Below are 23,809 nucleotides of genomic sequence, written 5' to 3'. Positions count from 1 at the left end.
AATGATACAATTACATTTACATGTTTCCAATATAAAGGGATGATTCTTAAATCAAGAGCGCTTTAAAACGTCTCTAATTTCCTCACCTCTTTCTTTACGATCCTTGGTGAAAACCACATGCTCCTGGAGGTTTATCACTCGTAATACTTTAACATTAATAATTTCCAGTCCTTGATAACAGAGTCATGTACCACAACCGCAAGCATGTGAGATGATAGGACTTACCTACAGACCAGGCTGAGATACAATAGTCCAACTATTGAGTAAAGCTGGGGCTATAATCTGATAGGGTGAAATATAGTTCATTTACAGAAAATGCTTTAATGATGGCAGTGTTTCCAACCTCTCTGTCATTGGGTTATTTGACATTTCTTTGTCATTAACAGATTTTTCTGTGTCGAGGAGGAATATGCACACTTGTTCCTTTAATCGATCCAGACTGCTGGCCTTCCTGCTTGTAGCTGGTGTGACACTTGTCATCTATTACTTGCTTCCCAACACCTTGCCAGACAGCACCAGGTCATTGGGGCCACTTCAGACAATCAGTATGGCCAGCGCTAACCAGCTCACTGTCACTGTCAATGTCACTGTGCAGAAATCCTCAAATCTAATAGACGTTTTCTACCGGGAAACTCTACCTCCACAGAAGAGCGGAGAAAGCCAACAGCCAAGGTAAATGAGATCAAGAAAATAGGTGCATTCAATCACCAAGTAAGAGTCTGCACCACATGATACTGCTTATGAGGAAACTGGGGATTCTAGGACCAGGTGGAATTAAGGCCAGGCTGTTCAGGAGAGATAGAAGGGAGCAGTTCTACACACAAAGGGTGGTAGAGGTTCACAACTCTCTCCACAAATGCAGTGATGCCAGACCAGTTGTTAATTTTAATTCTGAGATAGATACATTTTTGTTTTGCAAAGGTATTCAGGGAGGGCCAGTTATATGGAGTTAGGCCACAATTGGTCATAACCTCATTGAATGGTGGCACAGGCTCGAGGGGCTGAATGGCTTTTGTTCCTGCTCAGTTACATTCATTGACAGCACACTTACCTTAATTTGTAGAAACAAGGCTGTTTACGTCTTGGCTTTGTACATGGCTAAAGGTTTTCTCTTCTCAAACTTCCTTCTTTTGATTTAGGGCTCATAGACGCCACCCTCAAGTTTTGATTATGTCTTTGATTTTTAGGTCTTGTCCCATAACTGTTTGAGATTTCTCTGTTCAGTTTTTTGCTGATAGGTAACAGGCTCTTCTGCCGTGATCTTAATGACAGAGCAAGATCGAGGGAATGAATGGCCTCCTCTTGCTCTTAACTCGTATGTTCATATGGGTTTTTTTAAAAAAAATCATTCATGGGAAGGGAATGCCATTGGCTGGGCCAGCATTTTATTGCCCATCCCTAGGTGTACTCGAGAAGATGCCTTCTTGTACTTCTGCAGTCTGTTTAGTGAGGGTACACCCACCAATGCCATTAGGGAGGAAATTCCAGGATTTTGACCCAGAGACAGTGAAGGAATGGAGATATAATTCAAAGTCAGGATAGTGAGTGGCTTGGAAAGGTACTTGCAGGCTTGGTTCCTAGAGTCAGAACAAGTTAGGAATTTATTTTTTTTCTTGTGTGTGATGTGGGTGTTGCTAGTAAGGCTGGCATTTATTATCCATTCCAAATTGTCCTTAAACTGAGTGGCTTTAGTCATTTCAGAGGGCAGCTGGGAGTCAGCCGTATTACTGTGGGTCCAGAGTCACGTGTAGGCCATACCAGGTAAGTTGGCAGATTTTTTTTCCTAAAGGACATTGGTGAGCCAGAAGAGTTTTTCGTGACAGTCAACCTTACACTTGCTTTTAGACAATAGGGCATTTCAAACATTCTCGTCCTGCTCTTCGGTTCAACTGAGAACAGTCACAATCGTGAAGCCCATCATGAAGGCCTGTAACTGAACAACCTTAATAGGTTCAGACAGCAAGACGTAAATGCCCCTAATGTTTAATAGATACATCCTTCCAGTCACTTCATCCAGTTCAGAACTCCTGCTTGAACAGTATCTTTCTCAAGTGAATTAAACTTTTAACAGTTGTGCATTACATCCTTTCTCCTCTGATGTTATATTTCAGTGGTGCCCCCTGTCATTTCTGTTATTTAGCTTGGAGGTCCTACTGCTACACGGACAGGCCTTCGACTCAAAGACCTGGGAGAGTCTAGGAACGCTCAGTCTGCTTGCTGAAAAAGGATACAGAGCTGTGGCAGTGGACTTACCAGGTAAGGCGTTTCAAACAGTCAGTTTTCGAACCTGAATGTCTGGTGCAGAAGCTTTTTACTGTATGAGGCCAAAGGTGTGGCAGATAATATGGATAAAGGTAAAGTTATCCACTAGAGTATTATTTAAGTGGTGATAGATTGAGAAATGTTGGTGTGCAAAGAGACCTGGGTGTGTTTGTACACTACGCAGTGAAAGCAAGCACGAAGGTGCAGCAAGCAGTTAGGATGGCAAGTGGTATGTCATGTTTGCCTGCTTTGCAAGAAGGTTTGCGGATAGGAGCAAAAACATCTGAGTGCAGCCGAATGGGTCCTTGTTGAGACCATGTCTGAAGTATTACTTCAGAAAAAATGTACTTATCATAAGTGGGTTAACCAGCCTGATTCCTGGGATAGTAGGTCTGTCGTATGAGCAATGACAGGCTGACTGGGGATCTCGTTGAAAATTCTGACAGGCTGGATAGACTGAATGCATGTTTCCCCTGCCCTGGGGATCCACACTAAGGGCTCATGGTCTCAGGAAATGTGGTAGGCCTTTATGGACTGAGATAGGGAGAAATTTCTTCACAGGCTAGTCGACGTGCAGAATTCTCCTCCACAGGGCTGTGGAGGCCAAGTCACTGAATATATTCAAAGTATAAATTAGAATCTAAACATGGAAGGCTTCAGGGTGTATGGAGAGAGAGCAGCATATGGTGATGGGCTGAATGGTCTACTCCTATTTTGTATGTTTCCGTGCTTCAGTAAGATATTTTATTGGATACTATGTGAAACATTCCTGGAAATGAACACCTGGAATTCTATGAGCTGATTTCCTGTGTTATTTTAGCTACTCCCTGTTCAGGTTTGCTGACTAACTGCTGAACCTTGCATTGATTTCTAACTCCTGCAAACCAAGAACTGTAGTGTGCCTATTGTCTGACATGTCAATCTGCAAAATCAGAAAAGAATCTTTGATTAAATCAAGCTCATCATTTCTTTGGGATTTAGACAATGAATATGGATGGAGGATGCCTATGGTCATCACTGAACAAAATGTGGCCCTGGTTTTAGACTGGGAAACAATATCCAAATTGTAACTCTGTACTTCAAGTCAGACTGGATTAGGAACAGAAGCACTGTTTGTCATTGTGAATCATACAGAAACCTCCATGTGTGTGGACACCAACTGAAGGACACAGCTGGACTTGTTGCATTTTACCAAGGAGGGAGATTTGGTTTTGATGTAAAATGAGAAGCAGAAGTCTGAGCTCTGACATTCAATCAAAAGCACTTTTTTTTTTGTTTTTTACAAATTGAGAGAAAAAAAGGGCCAACAAGTTTAAACCTTTTGAGGTTTTTTTGAACTAGTCAGGGTCACTGGTTAGAGTGAGGCGAACATGAGCTGACTCAACACTGAATGGGCCCTCAACTGAGGAGGACCTGTGTGACGTATTCACTGTGTTGTACCCATTGGACAGACAGGAAATGCTGGCCTTATGTGGTTTTAGACCTTTCGTCTGGCTTCAGTCCTGGTGCTCACTCCTTTCCCTTCAAGTACCACATACTTATTAAGGACATAAAATTATCAGTGAATGGTGCATTCAGAAACAATGCAGGCCAAATACAACAGGTAAATCACCGTCATCATTGTCTTCAATCTGCACAGTAATCTGGTGGGAGTCTTCAATTACATGAGAAGGTAGCATTATTACCTGAGAGATCTTCAGGGAGGTGGAGTAGGCAGAAGAAGTTCAAGGCAAAGAAGTATGAGTTGTTTGGTATGAAGAACATGGTGAGACAGTAGAAATTGAAAGGTACTATTCAAAAAGGTGTGCAGGAGCAAGAAGACCGGGGGGTATATGTGCATACTGTGGGCAGGACAGAGAGAAACGTCTTTTCTTTGGTAAGGAAAACAAAAATGTATGCAATACTTGGGTAAGGAAATTAAACACCGCACATGATGCTTCATTAGTGGTCTCAGCAGGGCCCTGTACAGCTTCAGTAAGACTTCTTTGCTCCTGTACTCAAACTCTCTTGGAGTAGAGGCTAATATACCATTTGCCATCCTTTCTGCTTGCTACACACCATGATGCTTGCTTTCAGTGACTGGTGTTAAAACATAGCAGGTTCCTTTGTAAATCAACATTTCTCGGTCTGTCACCATTTAAATAATACTCTGACCCTCTGCTTTCTCAACTGAAATGGATAAACTCTCACTTGTATACTTTAATAAAACATACAATTTTCAAGGCTGCATTAATAGGGTCAGAGAGTATGAGTAGGGAAGTAACCATGAATTGGTATAAAACAGTGGTTAGATCTCAGCTGGAGTACAGTACACAGTTCTGAGGTACCACACTATCAGAAGAATGTTAACACGTTGAAGTGTGTTCAGAAGAGGAATATGAAAATAGTTCCAGGGACCAGTCTCCAGGCAGACTGAACTCAAATTGTACTGCATCACCTGGGGAATTTAAAAGTGAACTGGTAATAGAAAGGTGCTCTCAGTATTGGTCACCATGAAACTACTGGATTCTTGTAAAAACCCATCTGGTTCACTAATGGTCAAGTCAGAAACTCATGTTGACTTTTTTTTTGTCACTGACGTGAGAGGAGGGAGATTAATAAACTCTGGAATTGAAAGTGATGGTGACTATGAACCATCACCAATAGTCATAAAAACCTATCTGGTTTACTAACGTCGTTTAGGGAAGGAAATCTGCCATCTTCTGTTGCCCTGCAGGAAACGAGAGTTTAGATAGAGAGCAGGTATTTCCTGTGTAGCTCAGTCCAGAACAAGGAAACCTAACCTTTTTGAATTAGAGCGAGATTATTCAGGGCTGTCAGCTACAAAGTGCTTTTCCTCACTTGGGTAGTGTACATGTGTGAGCTCCCCAGCCCCCAAACACACTGTTGAGAGTGAATTGAAATTTCAAACTGATCCCATTCTGTGTGGATTTGTTTTGGTTAAGGATATCATAGCATATGGAGCAAAAGCATAAAAATGGAATTGAAATACACATTAGCCATGATCAAATGAGATGACAAGGACCTGAATGGCTCTTCCTATATTCCCTGTAAACGAGCACTTCCCAAACTGTTTTCAAATGTGACTTCCACCTGAACACTTAAAAAGAACAGTGACAGTGACACGAGAAAAAATGAAACTGCAATGAAAAGCAAGGAACTTTCAGTATGTAATTATTGAACTTTACCAATGAAAGATCAACTTAACACAGACAAAAATCTTTTTAAGTGCTTGTTAAAATGTTATTTTGTCTTTCGTGTAGGTTTCAGCCAAGCTCTCCATATTCGCTGGTGACAAAGTAAAACCCTCCCACATGTACACAAACAGACGGACACACATAACTGAGACACACTTCGTTCTCATACTGACGTTCTTATGCTCTCTCTCACAGAGACACAATGACACACGTCAGATTCCAACCTGAAATCTAGCTTGATGCAACATATTTTAAAAAATTTAACGAGGTGATCTCTCACTGAAACATAAGCTTGCAATGCTGCAGATTTGATTTTAACAAAACAGTTTATTACACAAAGGAACATATATCGAAATAAAATTCCATCTATTCTCAACACAACCACAATATAGCAGAGTTTCTCTTCTAAATCACATAATTAGGTTTGACTTTACTGTCACTTTCAAATTTCAGTCTTGCAAGATTGGAGTGACCTTGTTGATTATTCATACAACTGAGCATAAACTTTGCCCATTTCAAATGACCCCTTCAGAGTTTGAACCAAACATATCTGATCTGGATTTTCCAAACTTAAAAACCGTACACCGAGGTTACCTATTTCCTAACTATTCTGAACCAAGTCATTTCTCCAGGAGAAATTATTCTCACATCTGACCCCAGCAGGTCTTCTGTGAATAATAAAAACCGAAAGAACTGCGGATGCTGTAAATCAGGAACAAAAACAGAAGTTGCTGGAAAAGCTCAGCAGGTCTAGCAGCATCTGTGAAGAAAAATTCAGGATTAATGTTCCAGGTCCGGTAACTCTTCCCCAGTTCTGAGGAAGAGTCACCAGGCCCGAAACGTTAACTCTGATTTTTTTTCTTCACAGATGCTGCCAGACTTGCTGAGCTTTTCCAGCAATTTCTGTTTTTGCTTCTGTGAATAATGATCACTTCATGATAATTCTAAGTCAAAAGTAAGCAAATGCCTTTCAAGGTTTGCTCCCTCTGATCGTAAAACTCTTATCTTACACAAAAAAATACCTGATCACTTTATGAGGGCCCCACTCGACTCTGTGATGCATTCTCGTTCAACATTATGGCTCAAGAAAATCAGACAAGTCAATTATTAAACCCATTCATACACACAGACCAAAATCCACATGCAAATTGAAATGAATAATATCAATATACATGAAATGCACACTTTATATCACCCACACAGAGAGATATACGAACACAAGCAGGGACACACAGCCATTCAAGGAAACTGTTAGAACGGGACATGCGCACAGATATGGTAAACAACTTCAATTCTGTCCCAGAGTAACACAATGTACACAGGCCCTCACAGTGTCATCAGCCGCTCTCTCCACACTCACACACGCACACATCCAGACATACACGCACTCCATGCACACGCACTCCACAGAGTCTTCAGTGTGGAGCTGCAGGAACACAGTAGGCCAGACAGCATCAGAGGAGCAGGAAAGTTGATATTTTGGATCAGGACCCTTCTTCAATGTGTGGTCTCTGACTCCAGCATCAGCAGTTCTTGCTATCTCAGTGTCATCAGCCCCTCTTTTCATAGTTTCCCACCCCACATGCACATCATATAATCAGCTCCTCTGCATTCAGCTTCCCCATGCAAGCAAGTACTCGAACACGCATACAGACAAACAGCTTTCCCCATCCACACATCCACAGCCCTACCTTTTCTGGTCTTCTTACTAGGGCCAGTGAAGCAGTGTGGCTCACCTCTTTCCGTTTGATGGCATTGATCCTGTCAAAATCAGCATTTACTTAGGCTGATGGAATTACACAGTTAAAGGTAGGGGCGTGGGAGTATTGTGGAGCAGAGAGACTTAGGGGTGCAGGTGCATAGTTCTTTGAAAGTGGAGTTGCAGGTAGACAGGGTTGTGAAGAAGGCGTTTGGCATGCTTGCCTTCACTGGTCAGAGCATTAATTTGGGATGTCATGTTGTGGCTAGACAGGACATTGGTGAGTCTATTTTTAGAGTATTGTGTACAGTTCTAGTCACCCTTCTATAGTAAGGATGAGGGTGCAGGGAAGAATTACAAGGATGATGCTGGGATTGCGGGGTTGGGGTTTGAGTTCAGGAAGAGGCTGAATAGGCTGGGGCTTTTTTCTTGGAGTGTTGGAGACTGAGGAATGACCTTATAGAGGTTTATAAAATCATGAAGGGCATGGAGAAGGTAAATGGCCAAGGTTTTTCCCAGGGTGGGGGAGTCCAAAACTGGAGGGCATATGTTTAGGTGAGACGGGAAAAATCTGAAAAGGACCTGAGGGGTAACTTTTTCACGCAGATGGTGGTGCATGTATGGATCAAGCTGCCAGAGGAAGTGTTGGAGGCAGGTACAATTATGACATATAAAAGACATCTGGAAGGGTACATGAATAGGAAGGGTTTTAAAGCAATTTGGGCCAAATGCAGGCAAATTGGACTAGGTCAGATTGGGATGTCTGGTTGGCATGGATGACTTAGACCGAAAGATCTGTTTCTGTGTAATATGACTCCATGACTGGTGAATGTCTTGTTCAATAGGACATGGGAGCACCCCATTGTTGGATATTGATAAGGTGGAGAAGGACAGAGCTGACTTCCTGCTGGCCTTCCTGAATGCTGTGGGACTGCAGACACCAGTCATCGTCAGTCCCTCAATGAGCGGTCACTTCTCCATTCCATTTCTGATGTTTCATGCCCAGCGACTGAAGGGCTTTGTCCCCATTGCACCTACTGGGACGAATCTCTACAATGCTGACCAGTATCAGAAGATCCAGGTAAGCTGCTGTATTCAATCCTCCGTCATTCTGGGCTCATCTCCTTCTCATCCCTGTCATTGAGGTGAACGGTTGTACTTTGTGGCCAGGAGGCTACATCCTACCTGAGTTATGAAAGTGAGCTGTAGAAGCCAAACTCATCCAGACTTTAGCTGCCTTCTGAGTAATGGCAATATCTTTTCACTCATGAACAAGGCTCTCCTTCATCCCTGAGCTTCTTGCGGGTGATTTCATAGCTTTGACAGGGTCCTGGTGGATGGATGAATGATGACTGCACTCCCCTCACTGAAACCTCCCTGCCTGGTTATCCTTCCCACCACACTTCCCATCTACACTGACTGATGGGTCTGGCTGTAGTCACCAACTGAGACCTCCTTGTGGCCCCCTGCTCCCCTGGAATATCATCATCTTCCACCCCCTCACCTCTCCTTTCCCAGTCCATCCAAATGAGATTGTCACTACTTTCCTCTCCCAGTCTTTGTAACTTCTCACCTTTCAGTAATTTTAAACCTCCAGATCAGCTCATTACCTCTCTTTCCTCTGAGTTCACTGAATATAAATCCTCTCTTAATCTGTCCCTGACTCACAAGCACAGCTTCAACAGTGCTTTCTTACAGTCTCTCTATTTCCATCACATCAATCCATTTCTGATCACTTTCTTGAATCACCATCCGCTCACATCCCTCCATGCCCTCCTGAACCCACTTCCTTCTGTCTGGCCTGGGAGGGAAAAACAGATTGCTCCATCAAGTTCCCTTACACCTATGCCTTCTAGTTTTGAATTCCCCTACTCTGGGGAAAAGACCTTGGCTATTCACCTTAGCTATGGCTGTCATGATTTTATAAGCCTCTGTATGGTCCTCCCTCAACCTCCTATGTCCAGGAAAGAAGTCCCAGCCTGTTGAGCCTCTCACTCTGACTCAAACCCTCCATTCTTGGTAGCATCCTTGTAAATCTTTTCTGCATCCTCTCCAATTTAATAACACCCTTCCTATAGAAGGGCAACCAGCACTGTACACAATTTTCCAAAAGTGGCTTCACCAATGTCCTGTACAGCTGCAACACAACCTCCCAATTCCTGTAACTCAATGCACTGACCAACGAATGTAAGGTGCCAAACGCTGCCTTCACCACCCTGTCTACCTGTGATGTCACTTTCAAGGAACTATGTACCTGAACCCTTAGGTTTCTCTGTTTGACAACGCTCCCCAGGGCCCTACCATTAAGTGTATGAGTCCTGCCCTGATTTGCCTTACCAAAAGGCAACACCTTACATTTATCTAAATTAAACTCCATCTGCCACTTCTAGGCCCATTGACCCAACTGATCAAGATCCCATTGTACTCTTAGATAACCTTCTTCACTGTCCACTTTACCACCAATTTTAGTGTCATCTACAAACTTACTAATGTGCATTCTACATTCTCATCCAAATTGTTTCTATAAGTGACAATCAATACTTTCAGACCTCCAGTCTGAAAAACAACAATGCTCTTAGCATGATCCTGCAAAGCAAAGATACTCCACTGAACTGCTACTCATTTTTTTTGATCAGGCTGCAACCTCTAGCAGAGTTGACTATTGTCATCCTGTTCCAATTCCTCTTCGGTATCCAGCTGGTGACACCTCATTTGCCCAGTTCCATACTATAGGCTGAGAATCACTTGCAATGGCCCCTCTTCCTGTTCCCACATTGTTACTTCAGGTGTTCCCCCAAGGATCTGTTCTCATCAATATGCTGCCCCTCGGCATCTATAACCACCAGCACACATGCTGACACTATTGAGCACTATCTCACCACCACCTATCACCCCAACAATCAAACAGCTTGCGCCAACTTTCAGTCCTGGATGGGCAAAAATATCCTCTAATTAACTACTTGAGGAAGACTGTTTTCGGTCCCCATTTCCAATTCTGTGCCCTTTTATCAGGTCAATTATTTTCATGGCTCTTGTCTGATGGTGACCAAGATTGTTTCCAACTTTGGCAGTGGAGGTGAAGCCCCATATCTGCTCCATCACCAGGAGCATCTATTTCCAATTCCGTCCTATCACCTGTCTTCGCTCATGGAACCCTCATCAATGCCTTTGTTACCTTGAGGCCCCCAACCATTCCAAAACTCCCCGGCCTGAGAATTCTGTAAATAGCATCCAAAACTGCCCGTATTGTGCCTCGTGCCAAGTTCAATTCACCTGGTTTTGCAGCACTTTTGATTTCAAAATTTTCAAATTTTCTTTGAATCCCTCATTACCCTCCCCCACCAACATGTCTGGAACCTCCTCCAGTTCTATCATCCTACACTGTGCTGCTCCAATTCTGGCCTCTTGTTTTCTCAGTCCCACCACTGGTGACTGTGCCTTTAGCTGCGTAGGCCTGGAGATCTGGAATTCGCTCTCCCATCCTTTTAAGACTCTCCTTTAAACCTACCTTTTGAGCCAACTTCTGGCACCTTGTTATCTCTCTCCTGGTTTCTGTTTTTGTTTGGTAATACTCCTGTGAAGTGGCTTGCAATGTTGCGCTTTATTAAAAGCAGTGTCTGCACGGAAGTTGTTGTCATTTTCATTGGAAATGGAACTTACAGAAATTGAAAATCATGGGAGCATTCAGCAGCTCAGGCACAGTATCTGTGTGGAGAAGTGTCCAGCTGGTGTTTCAAACAAAACCTGTAATCATGGCTTCTGACAAAGGGGACATGAACTTGACAGCTCTCCTAACATTCTCTTTTTACAGCATTTTGCTTTACTATATTCTAAAAGTAGAAAAAAGAAGTACTGGGGGACTTATATCTTCCGCACAGATTGGGATAAGCAGGAAGATCATGAATTCCTTGACTGTGTCCAAAGTAATTTTCAGCAACAATATTGTCCCTGCGCCAATACAGGACGCCAGATAGATTTTGTAATGTAATAAACCAGATTTAATTAACTGCCACATGGTGCATGAACATTTCTGTAATAGTGCTCATAGTATCATTGAGATCTACATGGTGTTTGGAAGAGAGAAATGAAAAACTGCAAAAACTTGAGATTTTGGTAAAGTTGACTTCAATAGCTTGAGACAGAGTCTATCCACAGTAAAATGGGCAGATCTGTTAGTGGAGGCAAGATAGTAGAAGATCAGTCATGGGTGTTTCTACTCTTCCATCATGTGGGTGGATGCCACACTGAGTTTGGGATTTTTACTGGTTGGGCAGAGGGGAAAGTCAATGACTGTTTTCAGGCTTGAAGCTATTTATTTTACATTAATACAAAATACTGCTGTACATGGTTGTCGAAGAATACCAAGCTCTGACTTGCAGTTAGATTAAGTAAGGTCTTATTGTATATTCATGTTGATACACTCTGTATTCCTTCCAAGAGTCTCCCCCTTGTGTGTCTTCTAGAATGATCCTTCTAGTCTGTCTAAAGTTTGAACCCTGCCCACATTGTGCTTTTTATACCTAGTGAGATGCATCTCCATAACATCATCAGAGTTGCTCCAGGGTTCTAATTTCGTTATACAACACATACAATGTTCGCTCCTGTTCAGCAGAATGCCCTTTAAGACTGTGAAGGAAAAGACAAGAGTTAACGTTTTGGGTCCGGTAACCCTTCCTCAGAACTGACCCGAAACGTTAACTCTGTTTTTTTTCCTTCACAGCTGCTGCCAGACCTGCTGAGCTTTTCCAGCAACTTCTGTTTTTGTTCCTGATTTATAGCAGCCGCAGTTCTTTCGGTTTTTTATTTACCCTTTAAGGCTGTTGTGATTGGTTATTCAGAAATGCTCACTCCAAAATGGACCTCTGCAGTGGAGATTCTAGATCGGTGTTGTCCTCTCTGGGACCACATCTCTGGCATCAGGAAGTCAATTTACTTCAGATTATTTGGTCATTCATGTGTACCATTTATGGGATCATAGAATCCCTACAGTATGGAAAGAGGCCATTTGGCCTAACAAGTCCACACTGCCTCTCCAAAGAGCATCCCAACCAGACCCATCCCCCTAACCCTGTATTTCCCATGTCTAATCCACCTAACCTAAACATCTCTGGGCACTGTGGGCAATTTAGCACAGCCAATCCACCTAGCTAACACATCTTTGGTCTGTGGGAGGAAACCCACGCAGATGCAGGGAGAATGTGCAAACTCCACACAGACAGTCGCCCAAGGTTGGAATCGAACCAGGGTCCCTGGCACTGTGAGGCAGCAGTGCTAACCACTGAGCCACCGTGCTGCCCCTTGCTGGATCTTGCTGAGTGCAAATTGACTGCCATGATACCTTCTTTACAACAGGGACTGCACCTCTAAAATGTTTTATTCACTGCAAAGTACTTTGGTATGTGCTGATCTTGTGAATGATGATTTTTGTTTTCTCTCTCTATGTGCCTCAGTCAGGTCACGTTGGCAGAGGTGGTACTGTTTCGCACTGGGAACTAAATCTGTGCTTCTCTTTGCAGACCCCGACCCTGATTGTTTTTGGAGAATTGGACACCAATCTGGGTGTAAGGTCCCTGCAAAACTTAAAACACCTTCCCCATCACTCTGTCTTCAAGATCCCAACAGCACGTCACGCCTGTTATCTTGATGAGCCACATTTGTTCCATAAGACTTTACTGGACTTTCTAACTAAATTTTAGCTTGGAGTGTTTATACCACTGATGTCACTGTGCACTCGGTACAGTACTTGCCAGATAGTTGAGACCACCACCAAACCAGCTTCATCAGCAATTGTAGTTATTAATTTCCAGGAGTCACACTCTGCAACAGGAGGAACTAAAACTGTAACTATTTCAGATTTGTTCAAAAGCAATTTCCTCTCCGTGAAGTTCCAGTAAATATTAATTAAAATGTGAAAAATTCTCATAAATTGAAAAGCATAGTTTTGAAGAAAAAAATTTAGTTCAGTTTCGGGCTGATTGGGTAAAAGTCCCTGTATGGACCTGGGACATTCCAGGTCCAGTTGAGGTTGGCCAAAGTTGAGGTATCTGAACTCTCACTGTGGGACTAAACCTCATAAAACAGAAAGGACCAAGGCTCTGGCCTTAGCTTCTGCTTGCTGAGCTGAGTGTAACCTGGAACACAATAAAAATGCCAAATGTAGGTCCAACCTCCTCCATTGTTCCTTTTTCCAACTGCTTTCTAAAAGAGTAATTCTGTCTCATAATAGGGGAATTTATTTTATAACCTGTTTAAAGAAATTAGGCCATTCAAGTACTCTTAAAATCCACCAGTTGTCTTCACCTTTTTCATTGCAAACTTTTACAAGTGAGAATCTGTGATACTGACTGCTGCTGTTACATGTTTAGAGCATCAAGTGGTAGTCATTTGTTCTTTGAACCCACAAACTGATCTCCTTTTTGAACTGATATTAATCTGCCATGTACTTACTTCTCCTTAACAACATTCTTGTATTTCAAGTAAGAGTTGAAACATATTTCAGACTGAGTACAGATTTCACATGTCTGTCATGTTTTAACACTTCACTGGGAAACGACCTTGACATAAAGTTTGTTGTTGAAAACCCCAGCCTCTTGGACCTGATACTTCGACTCAGAGCCTTGATACTGAGAGCTGGCTATGGTTTGACTTTTTGGCCTATTGAATTTCTTCATAGTAACAATCAGCTATACCTTATTTCAAAATAAAGCGTTGATAAGTTTCAGAAAATGTATTAAGCTGAAAGACAGACTGGTCTTGTGCTATTTCTGGTTGTTGAACAAAAATTAATTTTGAAGCCAACTAATTATTTGACCGTTTGTTCGTTTGTAAAAGAAAAAATACATTACTGCTTAGAGAAAATCAGTGTCTCTTTTTGGAACACAAGTAAGCTATGCCCATGAGTCGGTTTCCCTCTTCAATTAGATCATGTGCTTGATCTGTACCTCAACCTCATTTGCCCACTATTCTTCCAGATTCCTCAATGGATGTTCCCAACAAAAAAGTGGCAGTCTTTAAGTTTTGTCCCCTGCATATATGTGACAGCTGTAATGTAGAGCAGACCAAAGTGAACTTGCTCTTGCTGTGAAAATGGCGCATTGTCCCTTTCTTGTTGTCACTGCAGCTGCCAAGTGAGGCATTATACCTGGCCCCTCCCATCCTGACTGTCATGGATCTGGGTCTCACCAAGCAATCATCCTTTGTCTCCCAGATCTGTATGACCCTGCACCACAATAGTTCCTTCAGAGCAGGGTTATCACACAGAGGCTGACACCGAGACACATTGAGGTCAGATTTTGCAGAGAGACAGTGCTCTCTCTTTCAGACAGAATGTTAAAATGAAATCCTGTCCAGGGCCCCCTGAGGCACACACAGGAGGCCCCTTGGTATTACTGAAAATCGAGCAGGGAGTTCTTCTCCAGTGTCTGGGCCAATACTTGCCCCTCAATTGACATTCACTAAAACAGATTAATCAGTCATCATCAAAATGTTGTTTGTGAGGCCAATGATGACCATTTTCCCCACATTTTCCCACTTCAGAAACACTCGAACACAATACTGTCAGATGCTGGCATTCAGAATAAGTGCTGGAAATACTTCAGCAGTGTCTGTGGAGTCAAAAACTAAGCTAATGTTTCAAGAATGGTTGAGAGGGTAGTGGAGGCAGTCACAACTCAAGCATTCAAGAGAGATTTGGATCCGGGTCTGAAAAGATTTGCAGCATTTTGGGGGCGGTGAATGGGCCTGAGAGCTGACATGGTCACAACGGGCCGAACTGCCTCATTCTGTGCTGTGATTAGCGGGGCAACTATTGAACCTGTTTCTACCACCCTTTCAGGCCATGTTTTTAGAATGAGTTCATGAAATTCTCCTCCTCTCAGAACTTGTTCAAACAGGGATTAGAACTACTCTGATTCACGACTTCCAAAAATCAATTGGACATTGGTATCGGAAGCACATTCTCAAAATTTTCAAAGAGAGTAAAATCAGATTTTGGAATTAATGGAGACGAACATTTACGAGGTACATTTCACTGGAGTGTAGGATGTTGAGGAGTGACCTTATGGAGGTTTATAAAATCATAAGGAGTATAGATAAGTTGAATAACAAGGGTCTTTTCCCTTGGATGGTGAAGTTCAAAACCGAAGGGGTATATTTTTAAGATGAGAGGAGAAAGATTTTAAAAGGACATGGGCAATTTTTTTTACACAGAGAGTATTTCACATGTGAACTGAACTGTCAGAGGAAGTGGTGGATGCAGGTACAGTTACAACATTTAAAAGATATTCGTATAAGTACATGAATTGGAAAAGTTTGAAGGGACACGGGCTAAACGCAAGCAAGTGGGACTAGTTTGGTTTGGGAATGTGGTCGATGTGGACTAGTTGGACTGAAAGGTCTGTTTCCATGCTGTATGACTCTACAAGTCTACAGGTACCTGGAAAATGGGCATGAAATTGGCAAATGAACTTCAATGGTGATAAGTGTGCCATGCTACACTTTGGTTGGAAGACATTAAGGGCATGATTTTCCCCTTCTCTGGGGGTGAATTGGCACTGGAGAGAAACTCAACCCCTTCCTGCCATGTTACAATGGATTCTGGATGGAAATGTCCACCGACCTGTCACCACTTAAGGCCCTTGTGTAGTCAATTACATGTCAAGTCAGAGCCTCAACTCACTATAGGCCTGATTACCTGCCCTAAACTGGGCCAATTGAAGGCAGGAGTGGGGCAACGGGCTGGCCACTGAATGCCAGAACCCTGCCCTCACCTCTAGCCTCAGCCCCAGGATGGGGGTGAGTCTATATGCACGGAGCGGGATGGTGGCGAGCCCGTGAATGATGGAGGTTGGACATGTGTTTGTGGGGTAGGCTCCTTCTCCCTGATCTACATCCGGGAATCCGTTTCCGTGGTAACACCGGCGGGCGGCGACGTCACTTCCGCCGGACCTCTATCTCCCGGCAGGCTCCTGCGCGCTGTCCTTTCTCTTCCGGTTCCCAGCACCGAGGTGGCGCCGCGCTCTCTCAGGTGAGGCCCGTCTGCCATCCGCCTCCATCTAGCGCCATCCGCCCCGGGATGCTTGCAAAACGACTCTTGGTGTGTTCCCCCGGCCGGGAGGGTGGATATCTCCGCGCCATTGAAGCACAGCCCGGAGGCTGCAGGCAGTGAGAGGGCCCGGAGCCCAGGCTGGGGCCTGGTGGATGGGGAATGCTCGGTGTTGTTTAAAGAGGGACACAGAAGGTGTCAGTTTTGTAGGGCGGTATGTGTGGATGTCTGAGGGCAGCCTGGCTCCGTGGATGGTCACCCCCACTTCCCTTCCCCCTCCCTACTTTAACAACATTGTTGCATTGCCTCCCTGTAACTAACTGCACCACCTCATGTGAAGGTCCCTCCATCCAAATCCAGCCACTCTCCAAACGATTGTCCCCAGGTATTGTGTTGGCTGTACACTCTGGAATGGTGTCTGTCCAGCTCACACAGAGACCAGTGCTCTCCACTCTGAGCTCTAGGGGCACGGTTAATCAATCTTACTCTATCCTGAGCCTATACTTTCAGTATTGATTACTGCTTACCACCCCCCCCACTTCAGTCACCTTTCCTGGTTTTAAACTGTTCCTGGGTCAGCCAAGAGAGATGGGGCTGTCTTTTTAGATGATGCTTTGCTGGTTCTGAGCTCCACAGAGCGGCACACGTTGACTGTTGATTTGAACAGTGCACCCTCGCTGCCTGACACTTACCTGGTGAGTTTCCCATGGCTCGTCCAGGTCTGGCTGGGAGGGCAGAGCAAAGCAGAGATGGAACCCATTCCAGTTCTAGTTTGCCTCTGTAACTGGAGACTGGAAGACCAGTCTGCAATATGCTTAAAAAAAGTAGTTTGTGCCATGTAACTGTTTTGTATCCAAAGCAAAGCAATTTACTGAAGCAGAAAAACTGGAACTGTTGATGTTCACAAACAGAGTCAGTGTTGAACTGGAATTAATGACTGCTGTCCTGGAATTGGGAATTGAAGGGCCAGGCTACAACATTGCTGTGTGTGTGTTCACTCTCTGAGCTCGATAGGCACTTTTATTCAGAGGATTCGTGCATCAGAGAGGAAAGGGAGGGTGCAGCAGTGTGATCATTTGCTGAGATGGGGAGGTGAAAGACCGTCTGTTTTGATTTGGTTGGAGGAAAGTGGGAATGGAGGTAGACAGTATCTGGGAGGTGCAGGTATTAACAGTATCAACTAACCTGTAGGAAGTCTAGAAGGGAATCTAGGGCGAAGGGTCACTGTTTCAAAACAGATTATCCATTTGAGAGAAGGTTGAAGAGAATTTTTTTCCTCTTGAGGGTCAAAAATCCTTTCTTGAAAAGGCGGGGAAGCCTCAGAGTCTTTGAATATTTTGAAGGCAGGATTGGACAGATGAGCAAGAGGTTGAAAGGTTATCAGGAGGGAGTGTGGATGAGCAGTTACAATCAGATCTTATTTGAATGGTGGAGCAGGCTTGCGGGCCATGTGACCTACTTGTATTCCAGTTCACAGAATTAGGTCAGTGGTACCCTCCACAGTTGAGTAACAAACTATATTCGCAGGCTGGTTTGTTGGGACTGTCCTGAAACTATCCACACCAGCAGTGTGTTCTGGTAGTTGGATACGAGTGTGTCAGTTAGAGCACAGTTTAGTTGCAGCTGGTGATTGTGACAGTAACTAGAATGGTTTGTCTCAGCAGGAAGCATGGCAGCTCTAAGACCACTCACCAAGCCTAAAATTGTGAAGAAACGCAGCAAGAAGTTCATTCGTCATCAGTCCGATCGCTATGTGAAGATCGCGGTAAGCTTCTCATTCCTTTCTCTCTCGATCTGTTGGTAGTATTTGGTGATGATGTGCTTGTAGCCATTTGTAAACCTAATCATTCTTGCACATTCGTGACACCAGCTCGGACATTTGCTTGATTGACTGGAAGCCTGTTTCATGATGGGAGAGGGCACAGTGTTATACAGCATGGAAACAGACCCTTCAGTCCAACTCGTCCGTGCTGATCAGACAGCCCAATCTGATCTACTCCCATTTGGCTCACATCCCTCTTAAACCTTTCCTATTCTTATACTTTTGCAGATGCCTTTTAAAAGTTGTAATTGTACCAGCCTCCTCCACTTCTACTGGCAGCTCATTCCAAACATGCCCAACCCTCTGTGTTAAAAAGTTACTCCTCAGGTCCCTTTTAAATCTTTCCCCTCTCTCCTTAAACCTATGCCCTCTAGTTTTGGACTCCCCCCACCCAGGGGAAAAGACCTTGACTGTTTACCCTGTTCATGCCCCTCGTGGTTTTATAAGCCTCTATAAGGCCACCCCTCAGCCTCTGATGCTTCAGGGGAAAAAAATTCCCAACCTCTCCGTATAACTCAAACCCTCAAGTCCCGGCACCATCCTTGTAAATCTTTTCTGTACCCTTTGCAGTTTAATAACACCTTTCCTTTAGAAAGGTGACTAGGTGAGCTGCCGTGTCTGACCTGGAGCACTGTCTGAGGCTTTCATACTTGCCCAATGTAGATGGGTGTGTGGTATGCTTTTCCGTTTAAAATTTGTTCTTTCCTTTAACAGCGTAATTGGCGTAAACCCAGAGGCATTGATAACAGGGTGCGCAGGAGGTTTAAGGGTCAAATCCTCATGCCTAACATTGGATATGGCAGCAACAAGAAAACCAAACACATGCTGCCCTCTGGCTTCAAGAAATTCCTGGTGCACAACGTCAAGGAGCTGGAGGTCCTAATGATGAGCAACAAGTAAGGATTCCTTGTGAAACTGAGTGATTGATTGTGACTGAGTGCTGTCCTCTCAGGCCATATAAATAACAGCATTGGGGAATCCTGGGTCATGCCTTCAGCACATCATTGGGCCAGAGGAAAAGAGCTGACAGTGGCTAGTGTGCAGTTTGTTTATTTTAATCATTTCCCTCTCAGACCCTGGTACAGGTGGTCCTTGATTTAGCAACGTTCTAATTACAAATGCAATCCCATACAGAGGGTTAATTTTGAAGACCCGATATACAAACATTTCCTGAATTTAAAAACCGCTGCTTTACGTTGAATTGCATTGCGTTCCAACCGGTGTACAAATCAGCTTACAGAAGGACTCCAGAACAGAACCTGTTCACAACCAGGGACTGTCTGTATGCGTATTGTAATCCAGGACTATCCCAGCTAACTTTGAATGTATCTGTGCCATTAGGTTAGTCCCTTTCCCTTCAGGGCTGCAGCTCACTTCCTTGACCCAACTGGATTTAACTCTTTTTGAAACTTAACGACTGAATCTAATTCCTCACCATTTCTGACAGTGTCATTCAAGGCATTAATTTCGCTGTGCTTGTAAATTAATGTTCCCCATCTGCCCTCAGCTAATGGGAAAGGGTGAACCACCAGATGTCTGGTCATTCTCATCAGTGTGTATGTTGGCTAACCATGTGAGAGAGTCTGCAGTTACAGTTCCTACGTTACAGCAGTAACAACCTTTCATAATGACGTCATTTGCTATATCCCACAGTGGGCCGTTGTAAAAGAGGCAATTTAAATGCAGGCTCTGTTTGTCCTTCTGGGCATTGGACAAAGCAGAGGAATTATTTCAGGAGCAGCACCAGGCATACCTTAAAAGTAGGGTGTCAAACCGGACTACGTGCATGCCAACAGCATAGGCAGTGAGTGACAGACAGCTAAGTGCTCAGTAGCAGCAGTGTGTACTATCTACAAGGTGCACTGCAGAAATTCACCAAACATCCTTAGACAGCACCTTCAAACCCACGGCCACTTCCATCTAGAAGGACAAGGACATCAGATACGTGGGGACACCCATCTGAATGGTTTGGAGGAATTTCTCTTCCTATTATACTGTAATTAAAAACAAAGTCGTGGCACTGACAAAACACATGATTTTTGAGGACTATGGGGAGAGAGCAGGGCAGTGGAATGAGTTTTAGAGTTAGAATTGTAAAGCATGGAAACAGACCTTTTGGTCCAACTTGTCCATGCTGATCACATATCCTAAATTTAATTTGGTACCATTTGGCCCATATTCCTCTCAACTATTCATGTACCCATCTAGATTCCTTTTAAATGTTTTAATTGAACCAGTCTCTGGCAGCTGATTCCATACAAGCACCACCCTCTGTGTGAAAAAGTTGCCCCTTAGGTCCCTTTAAGTCTTTCCCTTCTCACCTTAAACCTATGCCCTCTACTTTTAGACTCTCTTACCCTTGGCTATTCACTCTATCCATGTCCCAGATCATTTTATAAACTTCTATAAGGTCATCCCTCAGCCTGGTAGGCTTCAGGAGAAAATGTCCCAGCCTATTCAGCCTCTCCCTTTGGCTCTAACCCTGGCAACATCCTCATAAATCTTCTCTGAACTCTCAAGTTTAACAACATCTTTCCTGTAGCTGGGAGACCAGAATTGAATGTAGTATTCCAAAAGTGGCCTCACCAATGCCCTGTACAGCTGCAACCTGACATGCCAACTCCTGTTGTCAATGCATTGTCCAATAAAGGAAAGCATACCAAACGCTGCCTTCACTACCCTAACTAACTGCAATGCCACCTTCAAGGAATTATGAACCTATACCCCAAGATCTCTTTATTTGGGAACATTCCCCAGGACCCTACTATTAAGTGTATAAGCACCTGCCATTCCTCATTCCATCTGATCAAGGTCCCATTGTATGCTGCGATAACTTCTTCACTGTCCACTACACCACCAATTTTGGTATTGTCTGCAAACTTCCTAACCATTCCTCCTATATTCACATCCAAGTCACTTATATAAATGATAGTTTGTGGATTGACACAGGGTTAAAGGGTAAAGACAGCAGGGCAGTGAGATTAGTTTAATATTGATGCAGGGCCAAGGGGACAGAGTGGGATGAATTTGGGGATTGATGCAAAGCTACCCAGCCATTCCACAGACCATTCTTACAATGATCCCTACACCACGTTGCTGCAGGCAAAACAATCTATTCCTCAGCTCTTCTGATTTGCCTGTAGCCATTTCAAATCTACATGTAGAGCGCAAGGCGGGGGCCATTGAGCCCTTAATGCATGTCCTTGGACCTCTAATTGATTGTTGGCCTTTCCATGTAGGCCTGGGGAATTCAAACCTCAAGGCACTGCCTTCCAGATCGTCATAACCTGTTGTGGAGTAAGTCATCCTGATTTCCCCTCTGGGTTTTTAATTGGTTGTGAAATTGTTTTCTCAGGTTACTGGTTCTGTGGTCACTGCCACCAACTTCTCTCGTCTGCAAAACTCCTCCTAATTTAAATGCTGCATTCTGTCCATTCTTCCTCCAACTCTGCCACCTCTTAAACTTGTGTCCATCCAGGACAAGCAGCTCTGTTTCCATTCAATGAAAGCTCGCTTTCAAACCTACAGACCTATGATGCATCCCAGTGAATTGTGATTCTTGCCAAATCTTTGGTCCAATGCTTCACCCAGGTCTGTGCTCAAGCTTCATTCAACATAGGTATCACCCTCAAACCGGTGTTCATGAATTTCCTCCTTGAGGTTCAGGGGTTCAGTCTTTCAGTTTGTGATGAAGGAATTCCTCACAGACAACAGGGTTTGGTGTCTGTCTGTGCTCCTTCTAGTCAAGTATGTTCTGGGTAATCTGCTAGTGTTGAGGACCAGACGTTAAACAGAAAGTCAGCCAATGAGTGGATTTGTGTACAACTCCAAACATGTTTGTTCTTTCTTCTAGGACTTACTGCGCTGAAATTGCTCACAATGTCTCCTCCAAAAACCGCAAGACAATTGTGGAGAGGGCGGCCCAGCTTGCAATCAAAATCACCAATCCCAACGCCAGATTACGCAGTGAAGAGAATGAATAGTGTGTCTTAGCAGAGCTCCAACTCTTTAATAAAATTTTAAAATGCCAAAATCTTCTGAACTGTTCCTTTCAGTAAACAGCACAGTCCCCAAGTATATGCACTATAAAACATTGAACAGGGTTGATTCTTAAACACCTTGCATCCAGTCTGAGAAATAGCCACTCCTACTTCCTTCTCTTTACTATCACTGAGTCAAATTTGTCCTTAATTAATCCGCGTTTCTCCAAGTGCGGCTACATTTTTGTCCTGAGCTGTCCCTAAAAGTTCTGTGATGGTGCACTGAAAGGCCTCTCGTTGCTGGCTTTCTCTTTGTACTCTGAATAAGGTTGTAATGTTGGCCACTGTACAAGGAGGATTGAAACGTTATGGCCACTGCCCCTACAGTCTCCAGCATCCTTGGGTATTCAGATGAAGGAAGCATTTAACCTGGTCTTGCTGACTTGGCAACTTCTTGAATACAGCCAGACCTCTGTTTCACCTATTCGTAACCCATCTAGTATCTCAATGGTCTCTTGCTGAATTTCGTACCTGAGTTATGCTCACTGTTCCTCAGCTGTGTTCCTCCTCTTTACCATTTCAAAATGAAAGACTTAAAATTTTTGTTTAACTGCTATTCTAATCCACTTCACCTAGCATTTCCTCATTCACTTGAAAATTCTATATTTACCCAGGTTCTCACTTACCAACCTGCTTTCTGTCCTACGCCCCCTTTTTCAAGTTCTTGGCTGCCTTATTGTATCTCTCATGGGAATGTACCTCAGCCATCCCTGAACTTTGTCCTTTTCAAAGCCACCCTGCCATTCAGCTACAATCTTGCCTGACATTTTTTAATCCCCAACTTTGAGGCCCATTTCCGATTGACGTCGACCATCCAGCGTTATGATATTTTCCTATGGGTGGCCCCTTAACCATGGTTGGTCTAAATATTTCATAGCAAGGATCACTGTTCCAAGGTTAATGAAGCAATATCGTTGGCTTTATTAATAAGGGTATTGAATATAAAAGCAAGCTGTTTACATTAGATCTGTATTGAACCCTAACCTTGGCTGCGATGAAGAAGGATGGGATGTATTGGAGTGGGAGCAGAAAACGTGCAAGGTTTGAGGGGTGAGGAGTGTGGATGGATTGGAGAAGATGCAGCCAGTTTCCTTGAGAGGAGATTTGATTGAAGGATGTGGACAGTGTTGATAGGGAAAGCCTGCCCGATTTACCAGCTGATCAGCATCAGACTGTGGCCTGAGACCATCCTTCTCAGTATCAACAACACCATTAATTTTCAAGGCTGTAAAACTTACTATTTATACCTTGTACATTTACATCCAAGTTGTTAATGTAAACAACAAACAGCAAGTATAGTCCTTACTGCTGGTGTGAGCAGCTCATCATCAGCTATCTCACCACATTCTCAGTCTCATGGATGTTTCCATAGTGAGTCCATACACAGCTCCATGTGGCATATTAGAAACTGCAGCAGCTGATGCTCAGGCTGGAGTTTTAATCTGGGTTGTTGGAGCATAGACATGTGACCTAAATATTCTGTGTGAATCTGAAAGGTGCGAATGCTGTGTGCGCGTGAGAGAGAGACTCTGAAAGGTGGGAATGCTGTGTGCGCGTGAGAGAAGGAGAGACTCCAGAAGGTGGGAATGCTGTGTGCGCGTGAGAGAAAGAGAGACTCTGAAAGGTGGGAATGCTGAGAGTCTGACAGAATTTGAAAGGTGGGAATGCTGTGTGTGTGTTCCCTATTGAAAGTGCTTTGCAGTTCCTGTTGATTGAGGGATGGTGCTAACCAGGATCACTGCGCCA

The 23,809-nt window shown here is 43.8% G+C and overlaps 2 protein-coding genes across 6 annotated transcripts in view; both read left to right on the top strand.

Moving 5' to 3' along the window:
- The window catches only part of abhd14a (abhydrolase domain containing 14A), a 19,785-nt gene extending 5,882 nt beyond the window's left edge, over nucleotides 1-13,903 (top strand). For both annotated transcript variants that reach the window (XM_048606477.1, XM_048606476.1), the window contains exons 2-5: nucleotides 387-672; nucleotides 2,141-2,256; nucleotides 8,004-8,239; nucleotides 12,675-13,903. In XM_048606477.1, the coding sequence (XP_048462434.1) occupies nucleotides 410-672; nucleotides 2,141-2,256; nucleotides 8,004-8,239; nucleotides 12,675-12,854 (795 nt within the window). In that variant the 5' untranslated portion in view covers nucleotides 387-409 and the 3' untranslated portion in view covers nucleotides 12,855-13,903. The remainder of the gene's footprint in view (nucleotides 1-386; nucleotides 673-2,140; nucleotides 2,257-8,003; nucleotides 8,240-12,674) is intronic.
- Nucleotides 13,904-16,057: 2,154 nt separating this feature from the next.
- Nucleotides 16,058-22,056, top strand: rpl32 (ribosomal protein L32). Of its 4 annotated transcripts, none has more exons than XM_048606472.1 (4): nucleotides 16,058-16,183; nucleotides 17,863-17,966; nucleotides 18,738-18,919; nucleotides 21,877-22,056. In XM_048606472.1, exons 2-4 carry the CDS (start codon nucleotides 17,871-17,873, stop codon nucleotides 22,004-22,006), a joined length of 408 nt encoding a protein of 135 aa, XP_048462429.1. In that variant the 5' UTR covers nucleotides 16,058-16,183; nucleotides 17,863-17,870; the 3' UTR covers nucleotides 22,007-22,056. The 4 variants fall into 4 exon arrangements, with proteins under 4 accessions (XP_048462429.1, XP_020379879.1, XP_048462431.1 ...); XM_020524290.2 differs by having other exon boundaries at nucleotides 16,061-16,183; nucleotides 17,866-17,966; XM_048606474.1 differs by having other exon boundaries at nucleotides 16,136-16,252.
- Nucleotides 22,057-23,809: the final 1,753 nt, after the last annotated feature.

The sequence above is a fragment of the Rhincodon typus genome, chromosome 16 (assembly GCF_021869965.1).
Source record: "Rhincodon typus isolate 14 chromosome 16, sRhiTyp1.1, whole genome shotgun sequence".
Lineage (NCBI taxonomy): Eukaryota > Metazoa > Chordata > Chondrichthyes > Orectolobiformes > Rhincodontidae > Rhincodon > Rhincodon typus.
The sequence above is the reverse complement of the archived record's forward strand: the minus strand, read 5'-3'. Positions and strand labels throughout refer to the sequence as shown.

Excerpts from the sequence above, each read along its gene's own strand:
- rpl32 (XM_048606472.1), top strand. The coding sequence starts at position 17,871 with ATGGCAGCTCTAAGACCACTCACCAAGCCTAAAATTGTGAAGAAACGC. Across the intron at positions 17,967-18,737 it reads ATCGCTATGTGAAGATCGCG|CGTAATTGGCGTAAACCCAG; the intron begins GTAAGCTTCTCA and ends TTCCTTTAACAG. Across the intron at positions 18,920-21,876 it reads GTCCTAATGATGAGCAACAA|GACTTACTGCGCTGAAATTG; the intron begins GTAAGGATTCCT and ends TCTTTCTTCTAG.